Raw genomic sequence first — 21,618 nt, forward strand, 5'->3', positions numbered from 1 at the left:
CTGGCGGAGCCGCCGGAAGCTCTGGGTCCCCCGAGCAACCAGGCCTTCCTGAGCTTCAGCACTGCCCCCATGGCGGGAGGTGGGCTCCCCGCCGGGGAGGACCCCGGGGCCTTGCTGGCCAATTCCCACGGAGCAGCCCAGGCCCCTGGCAACCCACTGACGGCAGCTGAGGCTGCCGACAACAGCTTCCTGTCCCACAGCTTTCTCACGGTGGCACCTGGACACAGCGGCCACCACAGCCCGGTCCTGCAGGGCCCGGGACTGGCTCTGCCCGGGCAGCCACCCCTTCCTGAGAAGAAGCGGACCTCAGAGGGAGATCGGTCTTTTGGCTCCGTCTCGCCATCCTCCAGCGGCTTCTCCAGTCCTCACAGCGGGAGTACCATGAGCATCCCTTTTCCAAACATCATCCCGGACTTTTCCAAGGCTGCCGAGGGGGCAGCACCTTCCCCAGGTAGGTGCATCTCCACGGGTAGGGGGCCTATCCTTGTGCTCAAGCCTGCACTCGTGCAGGGCAGCACCCTGGGGTTATGGCTCGGCCTGCCCAGTGAGCCCCAGTGCTGTTACTGGGCTGAGTACCTTGAGAGAAGAATCCATAGCCTTCAAGGGTGCTTTTCCATCTCACTGCAATAAACGTAAAGTTAGTTACTCAGTCGTATCTGATTCTGTGACCCCATGGACTATAGCCTGCCAGGCTCCTCTGTCCATGGAATTTTCCGGGCAAAAATACTGGCATGCCTTCCTCTAGGGGATCTTCTCAACCCAGGGATCAAACCCACATGTCCCACATTGCAGGCGGATTCTTTAGTGACTGAGCCGCCAGGGAATCTCAGCCTAGCCCAAAGGAAAATACCAATCTGGAGCTGCCTCTTCATTCACCTGGGCTTGCCAGGTGACCCTAGGGGTAAAGAATCCTCTTCCCAGTGCAGGCAACATAAGAGATGTGGATTCGATCCCTGAATCAGAAAGATTTCCTGGCAGAGGAAATGACAACCTGCTCCAGTATTCTTGCCTGGAGAATCCCATGGACGGAAGAACTTGGTGGACTATTGTCCATAGAGTTGCAGAGTCAGATATGACTGAGCATGCACACACTTCTGCATTATTCGCATTAGATTTTGTTCAACAGCAGAAAACGCCGACATCCACGGTGGTTCTATTTTTTTCACTTGGAGTCAGTGTTCTGTAATAGTAATTAAAAAAAATTTTAAACAAATACATTTGAAATTTAATTATCTCATGTTTCAAGTGTCGAAGAAAGAATTAGACACTGATAGGAGTAAGGGACGTCAGCCTTGCTCTGCGTGCTTTCTGTCTTTGTAACTGTGTGTGGGTGAAATGGGGTGCCCGATCGTGGAGGTGTCCTGCTGTCTTTGTGTTTTCTGTTATCAAACAGCCACTCCCTGCTCCGTGTTAGGCTTCTCCCCTGTAAATAGAGCGCTCTCACCTGGGGTGGGACTTTGAACTTCTAGGTCCTTTTGAGGTGAGAGGTTGCAATAAAAAACACCCTTCATAGTTACTGTTTTTAAATTTTGTTTTGCAGATAATCCAGGTGATAAGCACGTGTCTGTAAACTTTGTTCAGGACACATCCAAGTTCTGGTACAAGGCGGACATCTCCAGAGAGCAAGGTGCGTGGGCCGGATGAGGACCCTGTGTCTGGGGTGGGAGCGTCGGGGAGGCATCACCTGGGATTGGATGCGTTAGAGCAAGGCCTGCACTTCATTACCTACCTCGGGGGAAAGGCTGCAACCTTTAAGTTTTTATTGGAAAACATTATTCCTAAGGAGGGAGCCAGCCAGGAAGGGCACCAGCCATGATCATTCCAGTGTTGGGGTGCAATTTTTGGTGGCTTCCACCAGCCAAGGTCTGGCCGGTGTTGCCCGCGATGCCGCAGATTGTGATGAGATGTCACGGGTCCCAGCCTCAGGGGGAAGTCAGGGGGAAGAAGTGTCTTTCCTATTAATGGGCACACCTGCCTGTGTCACATCGGAAGGACAGACTGCCAGCAGCCTTAGCCCAGCTCTCACACACAGCACAGTGACTCTGGGTGTGCAATTCAGTCTTAAGGCAGCTGGCAAATATGAGAAATTGTTACTACTGTTGAGCAGCTAAGTTGCATGTCACTTTTTACTAGAACACGAATGTAAGAGATGTCCCAGCAGGAAGCTGGCATGCCATTGGTGGCGGTCCCTCTGGGACCGGCCCTTAGGCAAACAGCACTCACTCCTTCAGCAGAAATTCCTGGGGTCCCTGCGAGGTGCTATTGTCCTCCCTGGAGGTGATGACACGGCCGCCTGTGGGCTTATCACTCCCAGGCGTCTCTTGGAGAGGATGACATGGAACTGGCTGGGGGGCTGGCAGACGCTGGTCAGGATGCCCAGGAAGGAGGTTCCCCGGGGTGGGTGGCTGGGAGTGCTGGACTGAGAAAGGGGATGGCGGGTGTTCCAGCGGCCAGGTGTGCTAAACGCATGGTGAACCGCCACTCTGTGCTGGGATCTCAACTTGGGGAAGAAACTAGGAACTGCTCTCCTGGGGAATTCCTCAGAAATGCCTGGATGTGAATAGTTAAATGCCTGGAAAACAGAGCCGTCCAACTTTTTCATAGAAATTCTTATACTCAATTAGGCAGATAATAAAAATGGTAAGAATGTGGCTTTCTTCCCATGAGCTCAATGGACCAATTGTCATGTCATGTGGGGGGAGCCCTCTTGGCCCCGAGAGGCTTCTGAGTCCCTGAATTGGCCTTTGTGCTGTGTGCACTCACCACGTTTCAGGCTCTGGTGTGGCCAGATGCTCCGTTCCCGTCCCCTCCCTGCTCTGGTTGCAAGAACCCCACTCACTGTGGTCCTTAGCTCTAGTGCTCAGTGCCTCATCCAGCTCGACAGACCCTGAGAGTGCTTGTTGAGGACCTTGCTCTAGAGCGTTCTAAATAGACCATCCTACTCCAGTGGCTCAGTCTTTCAGACCAGGTGGAGGCTGGGCTGGACTGTCTCCTTCTCTGAATGAAGAGGCGGGCTTGGTTGGAGTGTGCCTGATGGGTCCTGCAAGACAGGCATGGCACAGCCTGCCTCATAGGGTGTGGGGGAGAGACTCTGGGTGGAGGGAACCTCCCTTGTTGGTATCTGCTAGGCAGTAGGAGTTATTGTCATTTGACTAATCTTGCTGTGCTTAGTTGCTCAGTTATGTCTGACTCTTTGTGACCCCATGGACTGTAGCCTGCCAGGTTCCTCTGTCCATGGTATTCTCCAGGCAAGACTACTGGAATGGGTTGCCATGCCTTCCTCCATGGGATTTTCCCAACCCAGAGATCCAACCCGGGTCTCCCGCACTGCAGGTGGATTCTTTACTGTCTAAGCCACCTTCAGTTTACTTCAGTTTCTCAGTCGTGTCCGACTCTTTGTGACCCTATGAATTGCAGCACGCCAGGCCTCCCTGCCCATGACCAACTCTCGGAGTTCACTCAGAGAGTGACTCACGCCCGCGACTCACACCCATTGAGTCGGTGATGCCATCCAGCCATCTCATCCTCTGTCGTCCCCTTCTCCTCCTGCCCCCAATCCTTAGCCACACATTTAAAAATATTTCTTTGGGGTGGATCCCATCTCAAAATAGCTAATACGTGCATGGGGCATTGATTTTCCCAGTTGAACTCCAAAAGCGGAACCTCTTCTATTTTCTGGATATTTTGTGCAGACAGCACCTACGCAAACGAACGCTCTGGTGGGTGTGCCAACTTCTCCAAATGGAAGAACGCCTCTTGTGGGTTTGTTGTAACTGCTGGGATGTGCTGTTTTCTGGAAGAACTGTGATGAAATTTCAGGGAGATGGAGGAGGGGGAGAAAACCTATTGCCTGTTTTGGGGCACAACTGTTCACATATTTCTATGGAAAGGTTAGTTCCTTGGGAGTTTTTTTAAAGGTGAACATAAAAACCTCAGGAGAAAAGGGGCTCCAAAGTAAAGTAGAAAATTTTTTTTAATTTATTGATTTTTGGCTGCACTGGGTCTTCGTTGCTTTATGTAGGCTTTCTCTCGTTACAGCGAACCAGGGCTACTTTTCATTGTGGTGGTACATGGGCTTCTCGTTGTGGTGGCTTCTCTTGTTGCAGAGTACAGACTCTGGGTGTTCGGGCTTCAGTACTTGCAGCACTTGGGCTCAGTGGTTGTGGTTCACGGGCTTGGTTGCTCTGAGCGCGACATGTGGAAACTTCCGAGACCAGGGATCGAACCCATGTCCCCTACATTGGCAGGCAGATTCGTAACCACTGTACCACCAGGGAAAGCCTAAAGTAGAAATTAAGTATGACTGTGCCAGCTGTGCTCTCTGGTCTCTGCTCCAGCATCCTTGAAAGCTCCAGCTGCAGGGAGAGAGGTGGTAAGGATGTGGCTGCTGCCCCTGCAGCCACACGGCAGACCTGGCTTTGCCCCTGAAGGTACACTAGCTCGTTCTCACAACCTCAGCAAGGGTTCATTTCTGTTTCAGAAACAATGAGTCCAGCATGGCCCTCAGGCTCTCTTGTGCCCAGGTGGCCTGGTGATGGGTGGAGAGGGGAGGCCTGAGAGGGTAGAATGGGCCAGAGAGGAGCCAGCCTTCTCTCCACCACCCAGAAGTCTGCTGCCCAGAAGGCTGGGGCACTTCTTTGTACCACAGTGAAGTAAAATCATGACTTACAAAGAAAAGCCTTGGTTATCACAATTGAAAAATATGACTTCTGTAAGTGATCTTTCCCCTACTTTAAAAAAATAACATATGTTCAGCTCCCATAATCAGAAAACATGCTATGAGACAAGACCTGCTCATGGGCCTGGGTCCCTGGTGTCTGTTCCCCACCCGTCTTGGGGGGCGGGTACCAGAGCATCAGGTGGGCTGTGGCTCCACGTGTTAGGCTTGCACCCCTGGGGTCACACCAGACCCCCTCCCCTTAGAGAGCATGTGCTTTCCTCTGCTTCTTTCCCACCATGCGCATAAGCTCGTGCTTGGGGCCTGTCCTGCCACAGGCTGGGGCAGTGCATGGAAAAAGGTGTAGAAGAAACTGGCTGTTTTGTCTGCAGCCAAGCAAATGCCATGTTGTGGGGTGGGGCTGGAGTCAGGGTACACAGAGGACCTGGAACAGGGGGCTCTCTGGGGTTATTTCCTGTTGCTGACGGTGCTTCCAGCCACTCCCAGGTTAATGTCCGGCCCACTCTACTCCAGACAGGGCCCTGGGCTCTACAGAAAGGCAGCATTTCCATGGCTATAAGTGTGTAGTGCTTTATACTTTAAATCCCTAGTTTTCTTTTTGTAAAATGTATAAAAGAAATCTTGAGAGGTGTTCTGGTTACTGGAGAAAATTCTCACTGGTGTCTGGGCCGCATCAACCTGAGGATACTGTGATGCTAACCCATCCCTCTTTTTTCCTGTATCCTGAGTCCAGGACCTGGGAGGCTGGACCTTGAGCTTCAATGGGAGGGATATTAGAGCTACCTGTGTTCCAGCCTCCCTGGGGCAGATGGCAGGTGCGGTGCCAGGTGCATTTCATGGCCCTCACTGGCCACATCAGATGGGGTTCACAGCCTCGTCCAGACTGGAAACAGCTGGCCACAGTTGCCACCCCTGCCTCCAAGCCACGGGACGGAGGGCTACCTATGGCCATCCCCTGGGCCGAACCTTGGGACTTTATTAAATATTCAGTAACTTTGGGGGTACATCCACAGTCTTCAGAAAGTATGATTGGAAATTTCTTTCCTCCTATGGAAAGTTGAAAGTGCACGCAAGGGAGCTGTAGGGCAGGGCCACGCCGGGGACCAAGTGGCAGCCCTGCCTGACTTCCTGCTCCACGAACTGTATGCGGAAACCAGTGGGCCTCGGTTTCCTGGGCTGTCAGGTGGGGTCCTCATTTGGGCTTCGAAGATGCTGTGGGGTTAATGGGAATTGCGTGTGAAGGCAGCACCTTTGTGATCTGAACGGACGGGCCACCCTGTAAAATAAAATAGTGAAGCCCACACGGAACTTCTGGTCATTGCAGTTTCCCTTACCCTTGTCACGGCCGTAAGTGGAGTCAGGCCATGGCATCCCCCACAGACACTCACGTCTGTCTGTTCCCCTCTGCAGCCATCGCCATGCTGAAGGACAAGGAGCCTGGGTCATTCATCGTCAGGGACAGCCACTCCTTCCGAGGTGCCTACGGCCTGGCCATGAAGGTGGCCACACCCCCGCCCTCTGTCCTGCAGATGAACAAGAAAGGTGGGTCCTGCTCTGCTCAGCGGGGCCTTGCCTGTCAGTTCCCTCTGTTCCCATGAGGTGGTGGGTGACTTGCAACAGCACTCATAGGTTTTCCTCTTAGTATTTATTTTTTTTGGCTGTATTTTGGTAAGTACTGTCCTAGCTCAAGAAGGAAGGTTAATTATTTATAAATTTCCTTTTTCTTTTTTTAACTTGTTTTGATGGGTGATCCATCCCATTGTTCAAATAACAGAACAATAAAGCAAGGCCTCTGATCAGGAGTCTTTGTTTCCATTTTCAGCCCTGTCTGCCTCAGTCCCCTCTTGCTTCCTGTGGGTAAACATCTGTAATAAATTCCTGTCTTCTCACTATCTGTTCAGTGCACACAAATAGGCATTTTTCCTTTTCTCTTACATAGAAGGTGGCATACAGTATACATGGTTCTTGTTCCTACACCCTGTAGAATATTTTGATGGATTGAAGATGAGGCCAGTGCGAGCCTGAAGTCTTGAGACTCTCCCTTCTCAGGGAAAAGGACAAAGACTTCCTCCGTCTCTCGTCCAACATTGCACTGGTGGCAAATTCTAGCTGAATAATGTGTAGTGCAGGCAGGGCGTCTTCTGACCTTTTCAATGTTTTCACTTGTGAACATAACCAGGTACAAAAGCATTTGCGATGCCTACATGCATAAGTAAACATTATCGTGAAGCAGATGTGCATGTATCCAACCACAGGTGACCGCCTTGTGGGGAAGCCCCTACATGCCCTTTTCTGTGTTTCATAATCCATCACCACCTTGGCTTTTGGTTTTCGAGGATACTGGATTTAACTGGTGAAGGCCCTTCCAGTGACCCCGTGTCCTTCTGACATACCCCCATTAGCCCGTGAGTGCTCCAGCTTTCTGAAAGCAAGCGTGTTTTAGGCTTACCTTGTACTTCCCCTGCTCCAGCCATTTCTCTAAAGATCCTTGGTTCTTTATGTTGGGGAATAGTATCTAGAAACCAAAATCTAATCTCTAGTTTGGTGTCAGAGTATCACTCCTCTCTAGGACCTGAGCTAGGGAATGTGAAAAGTGAAAGTGTTAGTCACTCAGTTGTGTCTGACTCTGCAACCCTGTGGACTGCAGCCCACCAGGCACCTCTGTCCATGGAATTCTCCAAGCACGAATACTGGAGTGGGTTGCCATTTCCTCCTCCAGGGGATCTTCCCAACTCAGGATAGAACTCATGTTTCTTACACATTTCCTACATTAGCAGGCAGGTTCTTCATCTAACTAACACCACCTGGGAAACCTGTCTAAAACAATTCCTGAGCTCATGCTGATAACCACCCATTCAAATACAAAATCAACAGGTCTTTTCTCACTGCTCCCTCAGGGACAAGCTCGGTTCCCAACAAAGCAATAGACTTTCTCCCTTCCTCTGTCCCCTAATATATGGCTTCTGGTTTATTCTTTTTTTTTTTTTTAATCTCATCCTGCCCTCTGTGCCTTTTTTTTTTTTACCAACTATGCCACAAATTCTAAGGAAAGGGAAAAGATTCTTTTCCCCTAAATGGAGATTGTGGGCTGGAATGTCAGCAGGTCACATGACTCTTGCTCGGCACCTGGACTCACCTGGGTGAGGGAAGGGTGGGCCAGAATGAGCACAGATTCTGCCCCCTTGGTGTTCAGCTGGAGCTTTCAAACCTAGGCCAAAACTTTTTTTTCCTGCATGTGTTATCTTTTTGGAAATACAGATGGTGGTGTATAATTCTTAACCTCCAGGTGTGCATCCTGCCTCTAAGGTCAATATTGACTCAGTCTTCAGGCGAAGGCAACAAAATAGAGGATTTTAGAATAGCAGATTTCTGGACATGCAGCGTTGCTGGTGTCCTCTTGGTGAAATTTTATCTGGCTGCCAAGTCTTCAACCAGCCCTTGGATCTGGTATTTGGATTTCACAGTGTAAGGACAGATCTGAGAGGAGAGTTGACTAAACCAGGAAAAAGCCCAGCAAGTCACCAGCCACCCCTGGTACCCCAGAGACAGAACAGCGACAGACGTGTGGCGGGGGCTGTTCTCCAAACCCCTACACAGCTGGTTTCCCACTGAGTCACTTCTCACCACTGGCATCCAGACCACACTCTGGGTCTTCCTTCAGTTTAGAAGCTATGGATCATTTTCCTCCCACAGCTGAATGGCAAAATGTTCTTTTCCCCGTTTTTATTCAGTACTGCCTTTTATGGAATCTGATCATTTCCTTTCCTACCAGCTATACTGCCCTTGCGAAATGCTGACACTGATGTTGATATTTGTCACTGTTGTTTATAATAAGCATCGTTAGGGAACCTGCTGTGGGCCAGGTGTGGGGCCCAAACCTGCCTCTAGCAGACCTGGCCATCAGAAATGTTAGAAGTTACAGCAGACACATTTCCATGGAAACCTGTTGCCATGGAGACACATTCTCAGGGAGGGTGCTGAAGGAGGTGGGACAGAGACACAGCACAACATGAAGGTCTGTGGGATTCATTAGCACAGCAGTGACTTCTTTTTCTTCTGTTTGTTATTAGTACTTTTCCACCACCAGACAGTTTGCCATTCTGTGGTTTTTCAGGATGCACTTTCTTTTTGGGCTCGTGGGCTGGCATGAACACAGTGTAGTAGCAATATGATTAGAGGGCTTGCTTTCAGGAGGGGCTTGGTAGCTGACTCCTGGCTAAATCTTACTCAGAAGACTGGCACCCTTCCAGCTCTTTCCAGTGATTCATTCTTGGCCATCATGCTGTGTCTGGGTCCTTCTAAGCTCTCGTCTTAGGAGGTGAAGGAACTGGAGGTACATGTTCTCAGTTCTTTGCTGCTCATTCCCATAACTGGGAATTCTGCAGAATGTTTGAAGCTCTTTCCCAAGGATTCCTCCACCTCCAGCCGTGGTCACTGGAGGGAGTTCTAGCTGCCCATCCAGGCAGTGCTCAGACACTGTCCTGCAATCCAGCTGCTATTCCTGGAGTGGTTGTTTGCAGCCTACCTGTTGCAGGGGCCAGATTCTCCTTCGTGCTCTCTCATCCTCCCATGCTCTCATTTTTAAAAATGCTCTTCTCTTTGTTTTAAATCTCTCCCCTCAGCTGGAGATTTGGCCAATGAACTTGTTCGGCATTTTTTGATTGAGTGTACCCCAAAAGGAGTGCGGTTGAAAGGGTGCTCCAATGAACCATATTTCGGTAAGTGGCTGGGCGCCTGACATGGTGTCTGAACCCATGAGCATGAGCTCTCTCTGCTTGGTCCATCACTCTGCTGGGGCTTCACTCAGAGCATCTACTTTTCATCCCCATTTTTAGATCCCTCAATTATCATTTCTAAAATAAACTGGATATGAAATTGTTCTTAAAAGCATTCTTGAAACTAGGCAAATAAAATGCACCATGCTAGGATTGGAAATGCAGGTTCCGTTAGGTATGGTCTATGCAGGCGAGCAGAGAAGTATGGATAAGGTTGGGAGTCCACCAGGCACAAGGAAAGCATAGATTCCCCGTGAGAAGAGATATTTTTTGACCCTGCAGCGTGTCCAAAAGATGGCATGCACTCACAGGCAGAGCTTGAGCAAACCAAAGCATCGCCTTACAGAGACGATTTGGTGGTGCCAGTGAGGGTGGTCTCAGAATCAGCAGACTGTGTGACTTGTTCTTTATAAATTGGCAATGGCATATCTTTGGTGAGAATCATCTGTAGTTCCTATTACCTGCCCCTTTGCTGTCTCCTGGACTTGCTGCTTCATTGAAGCTTTGCACAAATTCCCAGTTATTGAGTATGTAGGTTGCTAAAAATATAAGGTGACATGCTTTACAGCAGCCTCCTTTCAGTAGATGAATTAGCTGAGCAATGCAGTATTTAGGGCTGTGCTCACTCCTGTTTGCTGTTCATCCATTCATAGGGAGCCTGACGGCTTTGGTGTGTCAGCATTCCATTACGCCCTTGGCTTTGCCCTGCAAACTGCTCATTCCGGATAGAGGTACGCTGCCGGGGCCCCAGGGCTGCTCTGGTTCTCTGTGTGGGGTCATTCACAAAGTGTTGGAATCCATAGAGATTCAGTGAGAAAAATCAGAACAAAACTTCCTTTCCATCACATGTCTGTGGGTAAACTCTGAATAGGTCAGGTCAGGTAAGAAGAGGTGGCCAGGTCAGGTAAGAGGTGGCCCACTGCCCCTACAGCCTCCACTCATATCTTTATATCATGGCTTTGTGAAAAGCTTCTGTGGAGCAAAGATTCTATAGCTCAGAAGTATAAAATGCTTGGACTCAGAGACCTTGCAAGGTCATTCACATTTCATTTTTGTAATTCTACAAAATCATAAAAATGTTGATATTGTTGACTTTAGGTGCTAGATGAACTATTCTGTTTACCTTTGTGTTTGTTTCAAACTATCCATGGGAAAAGAATTTTTAAAAATAGCACCCACAGCATATGATCAGACATATCCCTGCTTTCTTAGGCCATCTCAAGTTCACATAATTGCATTATGTTCCAGAAAGATGATTAATTTAAAATATAGGCAGATGTGACTTACGTTTCAAAATGTAATTGTTCATATAAATTAATTCATAAATGAGAAGGGTAATTTTCTGGCCTTTGCCATCCCAGATTTTGCTTGAAGTGTGATGATGGCTTCTCTGGGTGCAGCTGTTGTTGCCAGGAGGAAGGCCCAGCTCTGCAGAGCCCCGGCATGCAGTCATGAGCATCCACATTGTCATGCATTTTCTTGTTCCTTCTTCCTACAGATCCATTGGAGGAAATAGCCGAAAATCCTCAGCAAACGGCGGCCAACTCTGCGGCCGAGCTGCTGAAGCAAGGGGCAGGTCAGTCCTCGATGTGTTTTCCTCTCCTACTGGCTCCTGGGCAGAGGTGGGATTCCTTTCTTGCATGCAGGCTGGGTTCCTTTCCTTGCTGTGTCAGGGGAGGCTTCCTTCTGTACAAGCCACCACAGGGCTGGGCTGGGGGTGGCGGGGCAAGTGTCCTGGCGGCAGGCCAGGACTCCACGGGCTGAACAAGACCAAATTCAGTAGTATAAATGTCAAAACCTGTGTTTTATTTGGGGACATGGTCAGATAGACTGTGGGTAACGTGCCCCTCCAGCAGATATATAGTAAAGTGATCAATGAGTCCACAGTTTGACCCAGGGTGACACCGACCACCAGACAGCAAGCTACTGGGGGCACTCTTTTCTTATTAATATATTTTATTTTTTAGCACAGTTTTGGGTTCATAGAGGGTGCTGCAGAGGTTTCTCTTATACCCCCTGTCCCCACACACATGCACAGCCTCTCAATTAACAACATCCTCCATCAGGTGGGGCATTTGTTAGAGCTGATGAACCTACGCTGACCCATCTCAGTCACCCGGAGTCCATAGTTTACATTACTGTTCACTCCTGGTGTACATTCTATGCGTGCATGCTAAGTTGCTTCATTCGTGTCCTACTCCTTGAGACCCCATGGACTCTAGCCCGCCAGGCTCCTCTGTCAATGGAGATTTCCCAGGCAAGAATACTGGAGTGGGTTGTCATGCCCTCCTCCAGGGGATCTTCCGGACCCAGGGATCGAACTTGAGTCTCTTATGTCTGCGTTGGCAGATGGGTTCTTTCCCAGTAGCGCCACCTGGGAAGCCCATGGATTTGGACAAATGTTTAATGACATGTATCCACCATTGTAGTATCACACAGAATAGTTTCACTGCCCTAAACATCCTCTGTGCTCCACCTGCTCATCCCTCCTCCCAAATCCTGGCAAACCAATCCTTTTATTGTCTCTGTGGTTTCACTTTTGCAAAGTGTCATATGATTAGAATCATACAGTATGTGGAGCCTTTTCAGATTGGATTCTTTCACTTGGTATTATGCATTTAAGATTCCTCCATGTCCTTTTAGGGCCTGAGAGCTGTTTCCTTTTAGTGCTGAATAATATTCCATTGTCTGGATATACCACACTTTATCCATTCACCCACTGAAGGACATCTTGAATGCTTATATATTTTGGTAATTGTTAATAAAACTGCTATAAACATCCACATGCAGGTTTTCATGTGGATGTAATTGTCAACTCCTTTGGATAAGTATCAAGGAGCACAGTTGCTGGATCATATGGTAAGAGTATGTTCATTTTGTGAGAAACCACCAAACTGTCTTCTCGAGTGGCTGCACCATTTTGCATTCCCACAGCAATGCATGAGACTCCCTCCTGCTCCACACCCTCCCAGCAGTTGGTGTTGTCAGTGTCCTGGAGTTTGGTCATTCAAAATAGGTGGTTAGTGGTATCTCATTGTCATTTAAATTTGCATCTTCCCAATGACATATGACGTGGAGCATCTTTCATGTACTTGTCTGCCGTCTTCATATCTTCTTTGGTAAGGTGTCTGTTAAAGTTGTTTGTTCATTTTTCAATAGGGTTATTTGTTTTCTTATTGCTGAATTTTAAGAGTTCTTTGTATATTTTGGTTCTTTGTGAGATTTGTCTTTTGCAAATACTTTCTCCTAGGAGGCAGCTTGTCTTCTCATCCTCTTGACAGTGTGTCTCAGGGCATAAGATAAGTTTTTTATTTTAATGAAGCCCAGTTTATCAATACTTCTTTTCATGGATCCTGTCTTTTGTACCTAGAAAGTTATCACCAAAGTCATCTCAGCAGTTTCTCCTGTCTTATAAGAGTTTTATAGTTTACGTTTTACATTTACATCTGTTCTGTTTTGAGTTAATTTTTCTGGTGGGTTTAAGGTTTAAGGTCTGTGTCTAGATGGATTGTTTTTGCATGTGGATGTCCAGTTCCAGCACCACTTGTGGGAAAAGACTGTCTTTGCTACATTGCATCTCCTCTGTTCCTTTGTCAAAGATCGACTGACTATATTTATGTGGATCTATTTCTGGACTCTACTCATTCCTCTATTCATCTGTTTGTCTTATTATTTCACCAATACCACACTGTCTTGATTACTGACATTTTATAGTAAGCCTTAAAGTCAGGTATTAATATATCAGTCCTCTCATTTGGTTCTTTTCCTTCAATATTGTATCGACTTCCCTGGGTCTTTTATTCTCCATATAAACTTTAGAGTAGGTTTGTTCATACCCACAGAGTAAGTTGCTACAATTTAGATGGGGATTTCATTGCCTCTACAGATCACGTTGGGAAGAACTGACATCTTAATTATATATTGAGTTTTCCCATTCATGAATGTGGAATATTTAGTTTAGTTCTTTGATTTTATCAGTGGGAGTTTTATAGTTTTCCTCATATAGATCTTGTACATACAATATTTTATTAGACTTATACCTATTTCATTTTGGGGGTGCTAATATAAATTGGGATTGTGTTTTTAATTCCAAATTCCTCTTGTTCTTAGGGAAGTGACTAACTTGTATATTCACCTTGTATCCTGCAACCTTGCTGTAATTGCTTATTAGTTTCAGGCCAGGCCATTTTTGCAGCATGAGACGCAGTCCTAGCGACCCCAGCTTAAGAGGGCTGTGGACAGGCCACAGGGTTCTTGTGGGTGTGCCCTGCGTCCTGACACCAGGGACACTGTACTTTATTTCTGTTCTTCTTAACCCACCTGCGTGGTCATGTGGCAGCGCACCTGCCAACAGGTATGACTGCTGCTCAGTCTCAGAAGTTGGGGTGGAGGCGGAGCCAGTTCGTGGCCAGGCCTCCAGGGAGACTCTCCCAAAGGAAGACAGCCTGGGTGGGGACACAGCCTGGTTGATCGATCCAGTCACAGGAAAGCACTTTCACTTCTGTTTAGTGAATATCTAGAGGCCTTTAGAGATGGAGTGAAGATACCCCTACTCACTCTCAGAGCTGCATCTGGCAGACTGGGGAATGAGAGCGGCTCTGTTCCTGGGGGGATCACATCCTTGGGGAGTGGCCAGGAGAGGTCATGGCTCCTACACAACTGAACTTGAGGCAGAGTCTGAATGTCCCGTGGTCACAACAACCCATTGACTTATGCAGGGAGCTAGGCTCAAAAGGCCTTCAGGCTGTTTACAAAGCCGCATTCACAATCAGCTATTTGCCTCTCCAAGGGGTGATGGCAATGGACAAGCCCCCAGCCCCCTGCAGGGTGGGGATGGGACAGGCTGTCCCAGCTCTTTGCCTGGGACAGAACTATATTCTGAGTCACTGCAAGTCATTCGTTCTCAGCAGCTCTTTCTGGATGCCTGTGCTTTTAGAACTCCTTGCAGGGTGGATAGTCAGGGTCCAGACTGCACGCTCCCCTCTCGGGATGTTTCCTTAACTGCAGGTGTGGTTGGGCTCTCGTCCCACCTAGGTCCACACTGAGACTGAGGAGGTGTCTCCAGTCTCCCCATCCCCGCAGGGATGCCAGGTATAAATAACTCAGCAGAGGTGGAAACACATCCTGACCAGTGGGCGAAGTCTCCTTGACTCCAGTGCTGGGTGTGTGTGTGTCTCTGAGTCACTTGCTGTCCACACCTTTGGAATTAGAAATAAAGGGCACTTGCCCCAGATACACCTGGCCATGAATTTATGCACGTCATTCGTAAGCCCCAGGGCCCTTGAGTCTGGCAGACGCATTAACGCCGCTTCCCCCTGTGTCTTCCAGCCTGCAATGTATGGTACCTGAACTCCGTGGAGATGGAGTCCCTCACGGGTCACCAAGCCATCCAGAAGGCCCTGAGCATGACCCTAGTCCAGGAGCCACCTCCCTTGTCCACAGTCGTGCACTTCAAGGTGTCGGCCCAGGGCATCACCCTGACGGACAACCAGAGGAAGTGAGTGTGCCCAGCGGCCGAGCTGCCGGGGTGGGCGGGCAAGGCTTCTGGCCTCACCTGGGGTTAGACCTCCTACCAGCTCTGCTCAAGCCCCTGGACATGTGGTGGTCACCAGGCAGAGCTTTGCAGTTCAGGAATGAATCAATGATCCGGTCAGTCTGTGCTTTGTCCTGATGTTCGGTATGTCCCCAGAGACATATATAAACTATTAACATTTGGCCCATATGCTGTTTTTTTAAAGAATCAGTAAAAATTTTTAAAAGATACATAGATCTTTGAGTATCTCTTAGATACACACACAGTGTGTGTGTAATCTGCAAATGCAAAAATCTTCTAAGTCATTTCTATAAAAACACTCCGTGACTATGATGGACTCTACTCATCTTTGCTTTAGTGTCATTACTTCTAACAGTTATGACAGAAGTTATAACTATTATCCTGTTTCAGGTAAGAGTGTGACCTTGTTAGATATTATTTCAGTATTAAGTTAATGTTAGTCATATAATATATATAATATAAAAGAATAATTTATTTCAATAATTATTAACTATTATTTAGATACTGTATAGTATTATATCTTAGCAATATTTGAACATCTAGGCAGTAGATGCTGTTTCAATTTCCAGGGACTTCCTGCCAAGCTGTCGCTGAGTGGGTTCCAAGGGAGCGGAGGTTCAGGGAGAGGGGGCACTTGTGGAGCTCCAGCCGGAGCACAGAGCAGGGTTAGGTGCCTGGACAGAACAATGGCAGAGCCTTTGACCTCAGGATGAAAGGCATTTCGGAGGCAGTTTTTTATTTGCAATGGAAACAGCCTGCTGTAGTTAATGAAGGAGCCCGATCAGCTGCCCTAAAAAGCAGAGTGGTGGCAGGAGCTTCGAGGGGTAGGCAGCTACCAGTCCGCACGCCAGCTGGAAGGGCAGCGCCCACACCAGTGCCCGAGGAGCTCTTCCCAGTGTGGCCCCTGTTCCAGAGCTAGTCCCGGGCTTTGGAGGAGCTCTGAACCACTGCTCTCAGGATAAAATAGGCGGGGAGTGTGGGGTGGGGTGTGGGTTCTACCGCTCAAATTGGGTCCTCGCTCCCCTCTTGACCCAAGTGGTCCACACAGCAGGCCCCGCATGCTTTGCACTCAGTTCCCTCACTTTTCAAGCTGCACCGAGGTAGCTGCTCGGAATGTTTGTGACTTGAATGAAATAGACACAAGCTGCGAGCCTGGCTCGGCCGAAGCGCGGACACAGGGTCAGGCGGGACAGCACGGCTCCTTCCTTTGCAGCCTCTATTTTCTTCTGCTACCGGTGTGCTCTTTGTGTACCTCTGGTTTCCCCGTGTGCTTACAAAACCCTGGGGATGGGCTGCGCCCACAGCACTCAGGAGCTTTCTTTTTGCCAGACGGAACATGCCTGTACAGCTGATGCTGGATAAAGGGGGCTGTGTCTTCAGCATGCCCCATGGAAAGGTGCCTGGCTCCACCCATCCCTTTCCCTTATGCTGGCCTCTGGGGACACCACCTCCCTCAGGAGGAGGGGGCACTTGTCCAGCTGGTGTGGGGCACACAGGGCTGGCCATGAAGCAAAGGACGAGTGACAGGGGCTGGGACCAGTACAGAGGGGTCCTCTGATGGTTCCCCCAGCTACTGTACTGGCCTGGCATTAGCAGCACCTCCCCGTGAATTTAATGTGCATGGTTTACAGCAGGCCGTTAGATCCCTTATGGGGGTGACTGGGCTCCTCTCGCAGGAGAATGGTGGGTTATACTGAAGCCGTTTTCACAGGCAATCATCTAAAGCTGTAGATAGTTGGTGGCTTCCTGGGATGAAGGCAGGAAGGCCAGGACTCACTCAGTTTGATGCAGTTTCTCCATTTTGCTCTTCACGGTGCTTGCCTTCACCCCAAGACTTGCTCCTTCCCAAGCGCCCAGCTTCATATGTCTGCTGATTTCTAACAAATATACGCTCTACTCTTCTCTCCAGATGACCAGTAAAAGCATAAAATAGACTTCTGCCCCCGCTAAACCTCCTCATGGGGGGCCCTCCTAGGGCACCACTGTCACTGCAAGACCCCAGTGACGGGCTTGTGCTCCCCCGTGTCCCTGCAGGCTCTTCTTCCGGAGACACTACCCCGTGAGCAGCGTGATCTTCTGTGCGCTGGACCCACAGGACAGAAAGTAAGATGCCCGTATCCCTACTAAGCGATGCATGTGCTTCCTTGGCTTTTTAAGTTACTAAAGAAATTAACATGACTCTTCTCTTGTTCTGATTTGCAAGGTGGGTCACAGACGGCCCTTGCTCGAGGTACGTTGCCAGCCGGCCTGTGTCCTCTCTCAGTTGACACTCACTCCACTCCAGATCTCCAAAGAGGAAGATGAGAAATAATGCTTATGGGTTTGGGTTTGGCTTTAAACAAAAATGCAAGTGTTCTTTATATGCAGAAGGGGCCTGCCAAGGGTTAACTTTTCTGTTTGCTCTTCTCTGAATGAGCAACACTTCCATTTGACCCATAAAATAGGGTATAAATAGCATGAAGCAGATTGCATGGCGTTTCCGGCGGTTGAGGAGGGGGTTGGTGTGTTAGGGAGGGCCTCGTGGGTGCAATAGGCGTCAGTGCTTCCCAGACCAGAGGGAGCCCCCAGCCCTGCTGCCCGTGTAACCTCAGATCCCCCAGAGCTGTCTACACCCCCACAGGTGACCATCTCCATGTCACCTAAATTTGATGACCGCAAATGTCTCACTGCAGGAGCCCTCTCCTGGGATTCCAATTTTGAGTTTATAGCTTTGTCTTGGCATCTAATAAAGTGCTAGGAGGCCTCCCCAGCCCTCCAGAAGGGGCATTACCCCAGGCCACCTCAGCTCTGGCTCTTAGGACCAAATGCGCTCCCCATATGTGGGCTTTGCTGCCCCGGAGGGTCACTTGAGTGCCATTGGCCTGTCCCTCCCATGGGGTGGAAACCATTCAGCTCAGATAAAAACATCCTTCATTTCTCTGAGAAAGAGAAGAAGGACCTTAAATAAGGGATAATCCAGGGATTTGGGTTTGGATAATGGTAGTTATTGTGTTGTTTGGGGCTCATGAAAGCTTATTCAGAAAAAATAGATTGTGCTGTTCTTTTAAATGGTTTCCTCTCCTGCACACATGTGGCCTGGGCAGGGAGCCCCTGGTGTGTTTTTAGCACCCCCATCCTCCAGCCCCAGTGGCTGGGAGTGCGGGCATCTAGGCAGAGCACCCCAACCCCAGGAACCGAGGCTGGGGTGCTGGCATCTGCAGGCATGTGCCTGTCTGCGCCCGTCTGCTCTGATGGTGTGAGGAGGGAACAGGCAGCTCCTGTGGTGGAGCAAGGGTCCTCCCCAGAGACTCGGGACTGGTGCCCAGGAGCTGACAGGTCTGGAGGGTTCCAGCCAGGCTAGACCCAAGTCTTCAGTTCAGGTCCCAGTCTCATGGCCGGCCCTCCCCAGCCCTGCTCCTCGGGTTCCTCCCCTGCGAAGTCTGGGCACAGCATCTTCCCTGACGGCATGGAGGGGATGTACGGGCAGGTGTCTGGCAGGGGATATCGCCCCAAGATTTTGGAGAGGTGGTGTTTAGAGGTGACGATGGTGAGGGAAGAAGCAGAGGCGTGCGTCCTGTGGGAGGGATGGGCCTCGGCTGGCATGCTAACCCACCTTTCCTGTTGCAGAGTCTTTGGATTTGTGGCCCGGAAGCAGGGCAGTGCCACGGACAACGTGTGCCACCTGTTTGCAGAGCATGACCCCGAGCAGCCGGCCAGCGCCATTGTCAACTTCGTGTCAAAGGTCATGATCGGCTCCCCTAAGAAGATCTGAGCCCTCACAGCCCAGAGACTCCAGAGGGGCCGACGTGACCCTGGTAGTCCAGCACCAGGAGGGAAAGGGGCTCCTCCGACTTTTCAAACATGAGAACAAACAACCTTGCCACCTGTGGCCTCAGTTGAGGGGCACAGCTCATGGATGCATTTCTGGGCAGAGGACGTTGGACATCAGGTGCGCCCATCCAGTCCTCGCTCGGGAAAGAACCATTCAAGGAGACGTGGGGACCCCTGTTCCTCACACTCTGGTGTTTATGGGAAGGAGGGGAGCCCAGCCTGCTCCCCGTGGCCCTGAGTGCCTCGTCACTGCCATGTCAGAGCGCTCCTGGTCAGTGGACACGCCAGGACCTCTATCCTCCCACAATGGAGATATTGATTAACCTGAGAAGGGGATGCATGTTGATTGAAGGTTCGTGCAGGTCAGGCCCTCCTGGAGCACTATGGCATCGTGGGCGAGGGGACGATGTGATGGGCGGCGAGGACAAGAAAGGTCACATTGGTCACGGTGAGGCCAGAGCCCGAGCGTGGGGACAGCTCCCCACCTCCGCTCACATACCAGGTCTGAATGGCGCACTGGGCCATGAGAGGGAAAAGTGAGAAGATAGGAGAAAAGCCCCATTTCCATATAATTTATATTTTACTTTTGCCAAGTTATTTATGATAACAGTTTGCCTTTGTTATGCTGTACTGGTGTCTACATGCTGCCGTCTGCCAAGGTCAGGGTTCTAAGACTAGCGTCTACTCCCGGTCAGATGTACCAGGAGTGCAGTATGGACTCTTTTGGCCATGCTCTCAGCTGTCATTGCCTGAGGGCGGCTGCCAAAACTGGCTTTGCCTCAAGCAGCCTTCCAAATGCTTGATCATCCATATTTGGTTTCCACAAGCAGCCTTCCGAACACTTGACCATCCACGTGTGGTTTCCTGGCTGCAGATACAGCCTTTCTGGGGAGGAAGGCCTTGAGAGGTGGGACATGATTAGTTTGAGACTCAGGCTTGCTCTGTATCGCATGGGGCCTGGGAAAGCTCACCACCCCAGAACTGTTGACCTGCGGGAGTGCTCATCTGTCTCCACCCGCCTGTTGTCTCCCACTGGGATCCATGTGTTCTGGCACCTGAGCAAGGGGAGGTGTTCTACACTGGTTCCCAGCTCTTCTGCATCATCTTAGACACCAAATCAGGCATGCTGTTTATGCTGATGTGCATGTTGCTAAGTAGAGGTCTGTCCACCTGCATCTGTCAGTGGTCAGAGGTTTGGGAGAAGCCAGTGGTCTTGCAGGCTCCCCAGAGCAAGAGACAGAGCTGGGCAACATCGTCATAAAGCCCTCGTCTCCTTCCCATCGCCCCAGACATTCACGCCGTGGCTCTGCATCCCCAAAGAACTGTCCATCTCCTCCGCTTCCCAAATAAAGCACCAGCTCTTCAAACACCAGGAATCACCACGGCAGTCATCACACTAGTGTTTGAAGTGCTCTGTGGAGTCTTTGTTTCTAAAGTGGGGCAGAGACAGTTAGCGACAGCAGAGGTGGGATCCACCGAATCCAGTGGGCACTGTTTGTGTGTGTGTGTGCGTGTGTGTGTGTGTGAAAGCAGGTGGGTGAGTCCACTGTTTAGCTCCTATTGATGCACCAACACACGTGCCTCGTTTCTGTGCCAAATGTTTGCCTTGGTCCTTGTGGACGCTCTTCTCTGACGTGGCGGCATGGCCAAGAGTGTGCTGGTGTCTCCCAGAGGCCTGATGCCTTGGTCGCTGGGGTGGGGGCATCTAGCATTTCAGTTTTTCATTCACAGCAGAACTCAGCGAAGAGGAGCAGAGGTTTGTGCTGGCTCCCAAAGGGGCCTCCTCCTGAGATGCTGGTCCACAAGTTTGACCCAGAGACTGCAGGCGAGGTCCCTTATCCTTCTGACAGAGGAAAAAAGGGCTCACGAGGGGTTCCGGACTTAGTAGCATCAACTGCCCCAGTCACAGAGGGACCTTCTCCCACCCGTGGCTGTCCTTGTCCAGATCATACAAGCCCTGACATTTGGTTTTTAAACTGACTGGCAGCTGAGCCTTTTTCTCTCAGTGGTCAAGGAAGTTTCCTCCCAGCAACCAGCTCCCTCTGGAGTAAGGAATGAAAGGAATCGAGTTTCCTGGTTTCTGAGGAGCTGGTACAACAGTGTGTTACATATGTATAAAATGGAACAAGACAAGTCCGTGAATTTTGTGCTCAGACCTTGGGCAGCCCCACCACCCACACTGGCTCTGGGCAGTCAGGGAAGCAACATCCCCAGGCATCTGGGGTGCCCATGGGCACAGGGGTACTGTGCTGGATTGTGCACGAGGACTGCACCCCACTAGCATCATAGCCTCATAGCCAGAGCCTGTTAACCTGCTCATTAACCTATGCTGTATTCCTCCAGTGTTAACCTGTAAACGTGTTAAGTCACACCGCATTTAAGGGTCTCCGTGTGTATTCTTGGCATCAGAGACCTCATTGTGTCTCCTTCTCTGCCTTACCTAGTAGTGGATATTTTTACTTTTCTTATATTGTAAAGAATATATCCAGTATGTAAATGAATGTTCTATAAATCCTTTGTATAGTCATTTTCTCTGCTCTTTAAATATCACCTCTATTCAGAGTATAATAAAAGTATAAACTTGATAAGCCTCAGTGAGGCAAGTGTTTGTGGTGTTAGACAGAAGTGCCCCACAGGGTGTGTGGAAGTGTGGATGGGTGTGTGTGCATGTCTGAATATGCCTCTGTGTGTGTTTATCTGGGAGTTTGAAGGGGATTGTGTATGAATGAGTGGATTCACTTGCAAACTTACTGTATATTTTTCCTTCAGGAATATAGTTTGATTTCTGCCCAGAGACTTGA

At 49.7% G+C, this 21,618-nt stretch overlaps 1 protein-coding gene across 10 annotated transcripts in view; it reads left to right on the plus strand.

The window, feature by feature from the left end:
* TNS3 (tensin 3) overlaps window positions 1-21,402 on the plus strand; it is a 223,522-nt gene extending 202,120 nt beyond the window's left edge. For all 10 annotated transcript variants that reach the window (XM_010829019.1, XM_010829021.1, XM_010829015.1 and 7 more), the window contains 10 exons: window positions 1-451; window positions 1,541-1,627; window positions 6,089-6,220; window positions 9,301-9,396; window positions 10,107-10,184; window positions 10,952-11,029; window positions 14,782-14,950; window positions 17,042-17,110; window positions 17,211-17,237; window positions 18,614-21,402. In XM_010829019.1, coding sequence (XP_010827321.1) covers window positions 1-451; window positions 1,541-1,627; window positions 6,089-6,220; window positions 9,301-9,396; window positions 10,107-10,184; window positions 10,952-11,029; window positions 14,782-14,950; window positions 17,042-17,110; window positions 17,211-17,237; window positions 18,614-18,758 — 1,332 coding nt within the window. In that variant the 3' untranslated portion in view covers window positions 18,759-21,402. The remainder of the gene's footprint in view (window positions 452-1,540; window positions 1,628-6,088; window positions 6,221-9,300; window positions 9,397-10,106; window positions 10,185-10,951; window positions 11,030-14,781; window positions 14,951-17,041; window positions 17,111-17,210; window positions 17,238-18,613) is intronic.
* Window positions 21,403-21,618: the final 216 nt, after the last annotated feature.

This window comes from Bison bison, unplaced genomic scaffold (genome assembly GCF_000754665.1).
Source record: "Bison bison bison isolate TAMUID 2011002044 unplaced genomic scaffold, Bison_UMD1.0 scf7180017864499, whole genome shotgun sequence".
NCBI lineage: Eukaryota > Metazoa > Chordata > Mammalia > Artiodactyla > Bovidae > Bison > Bison bison.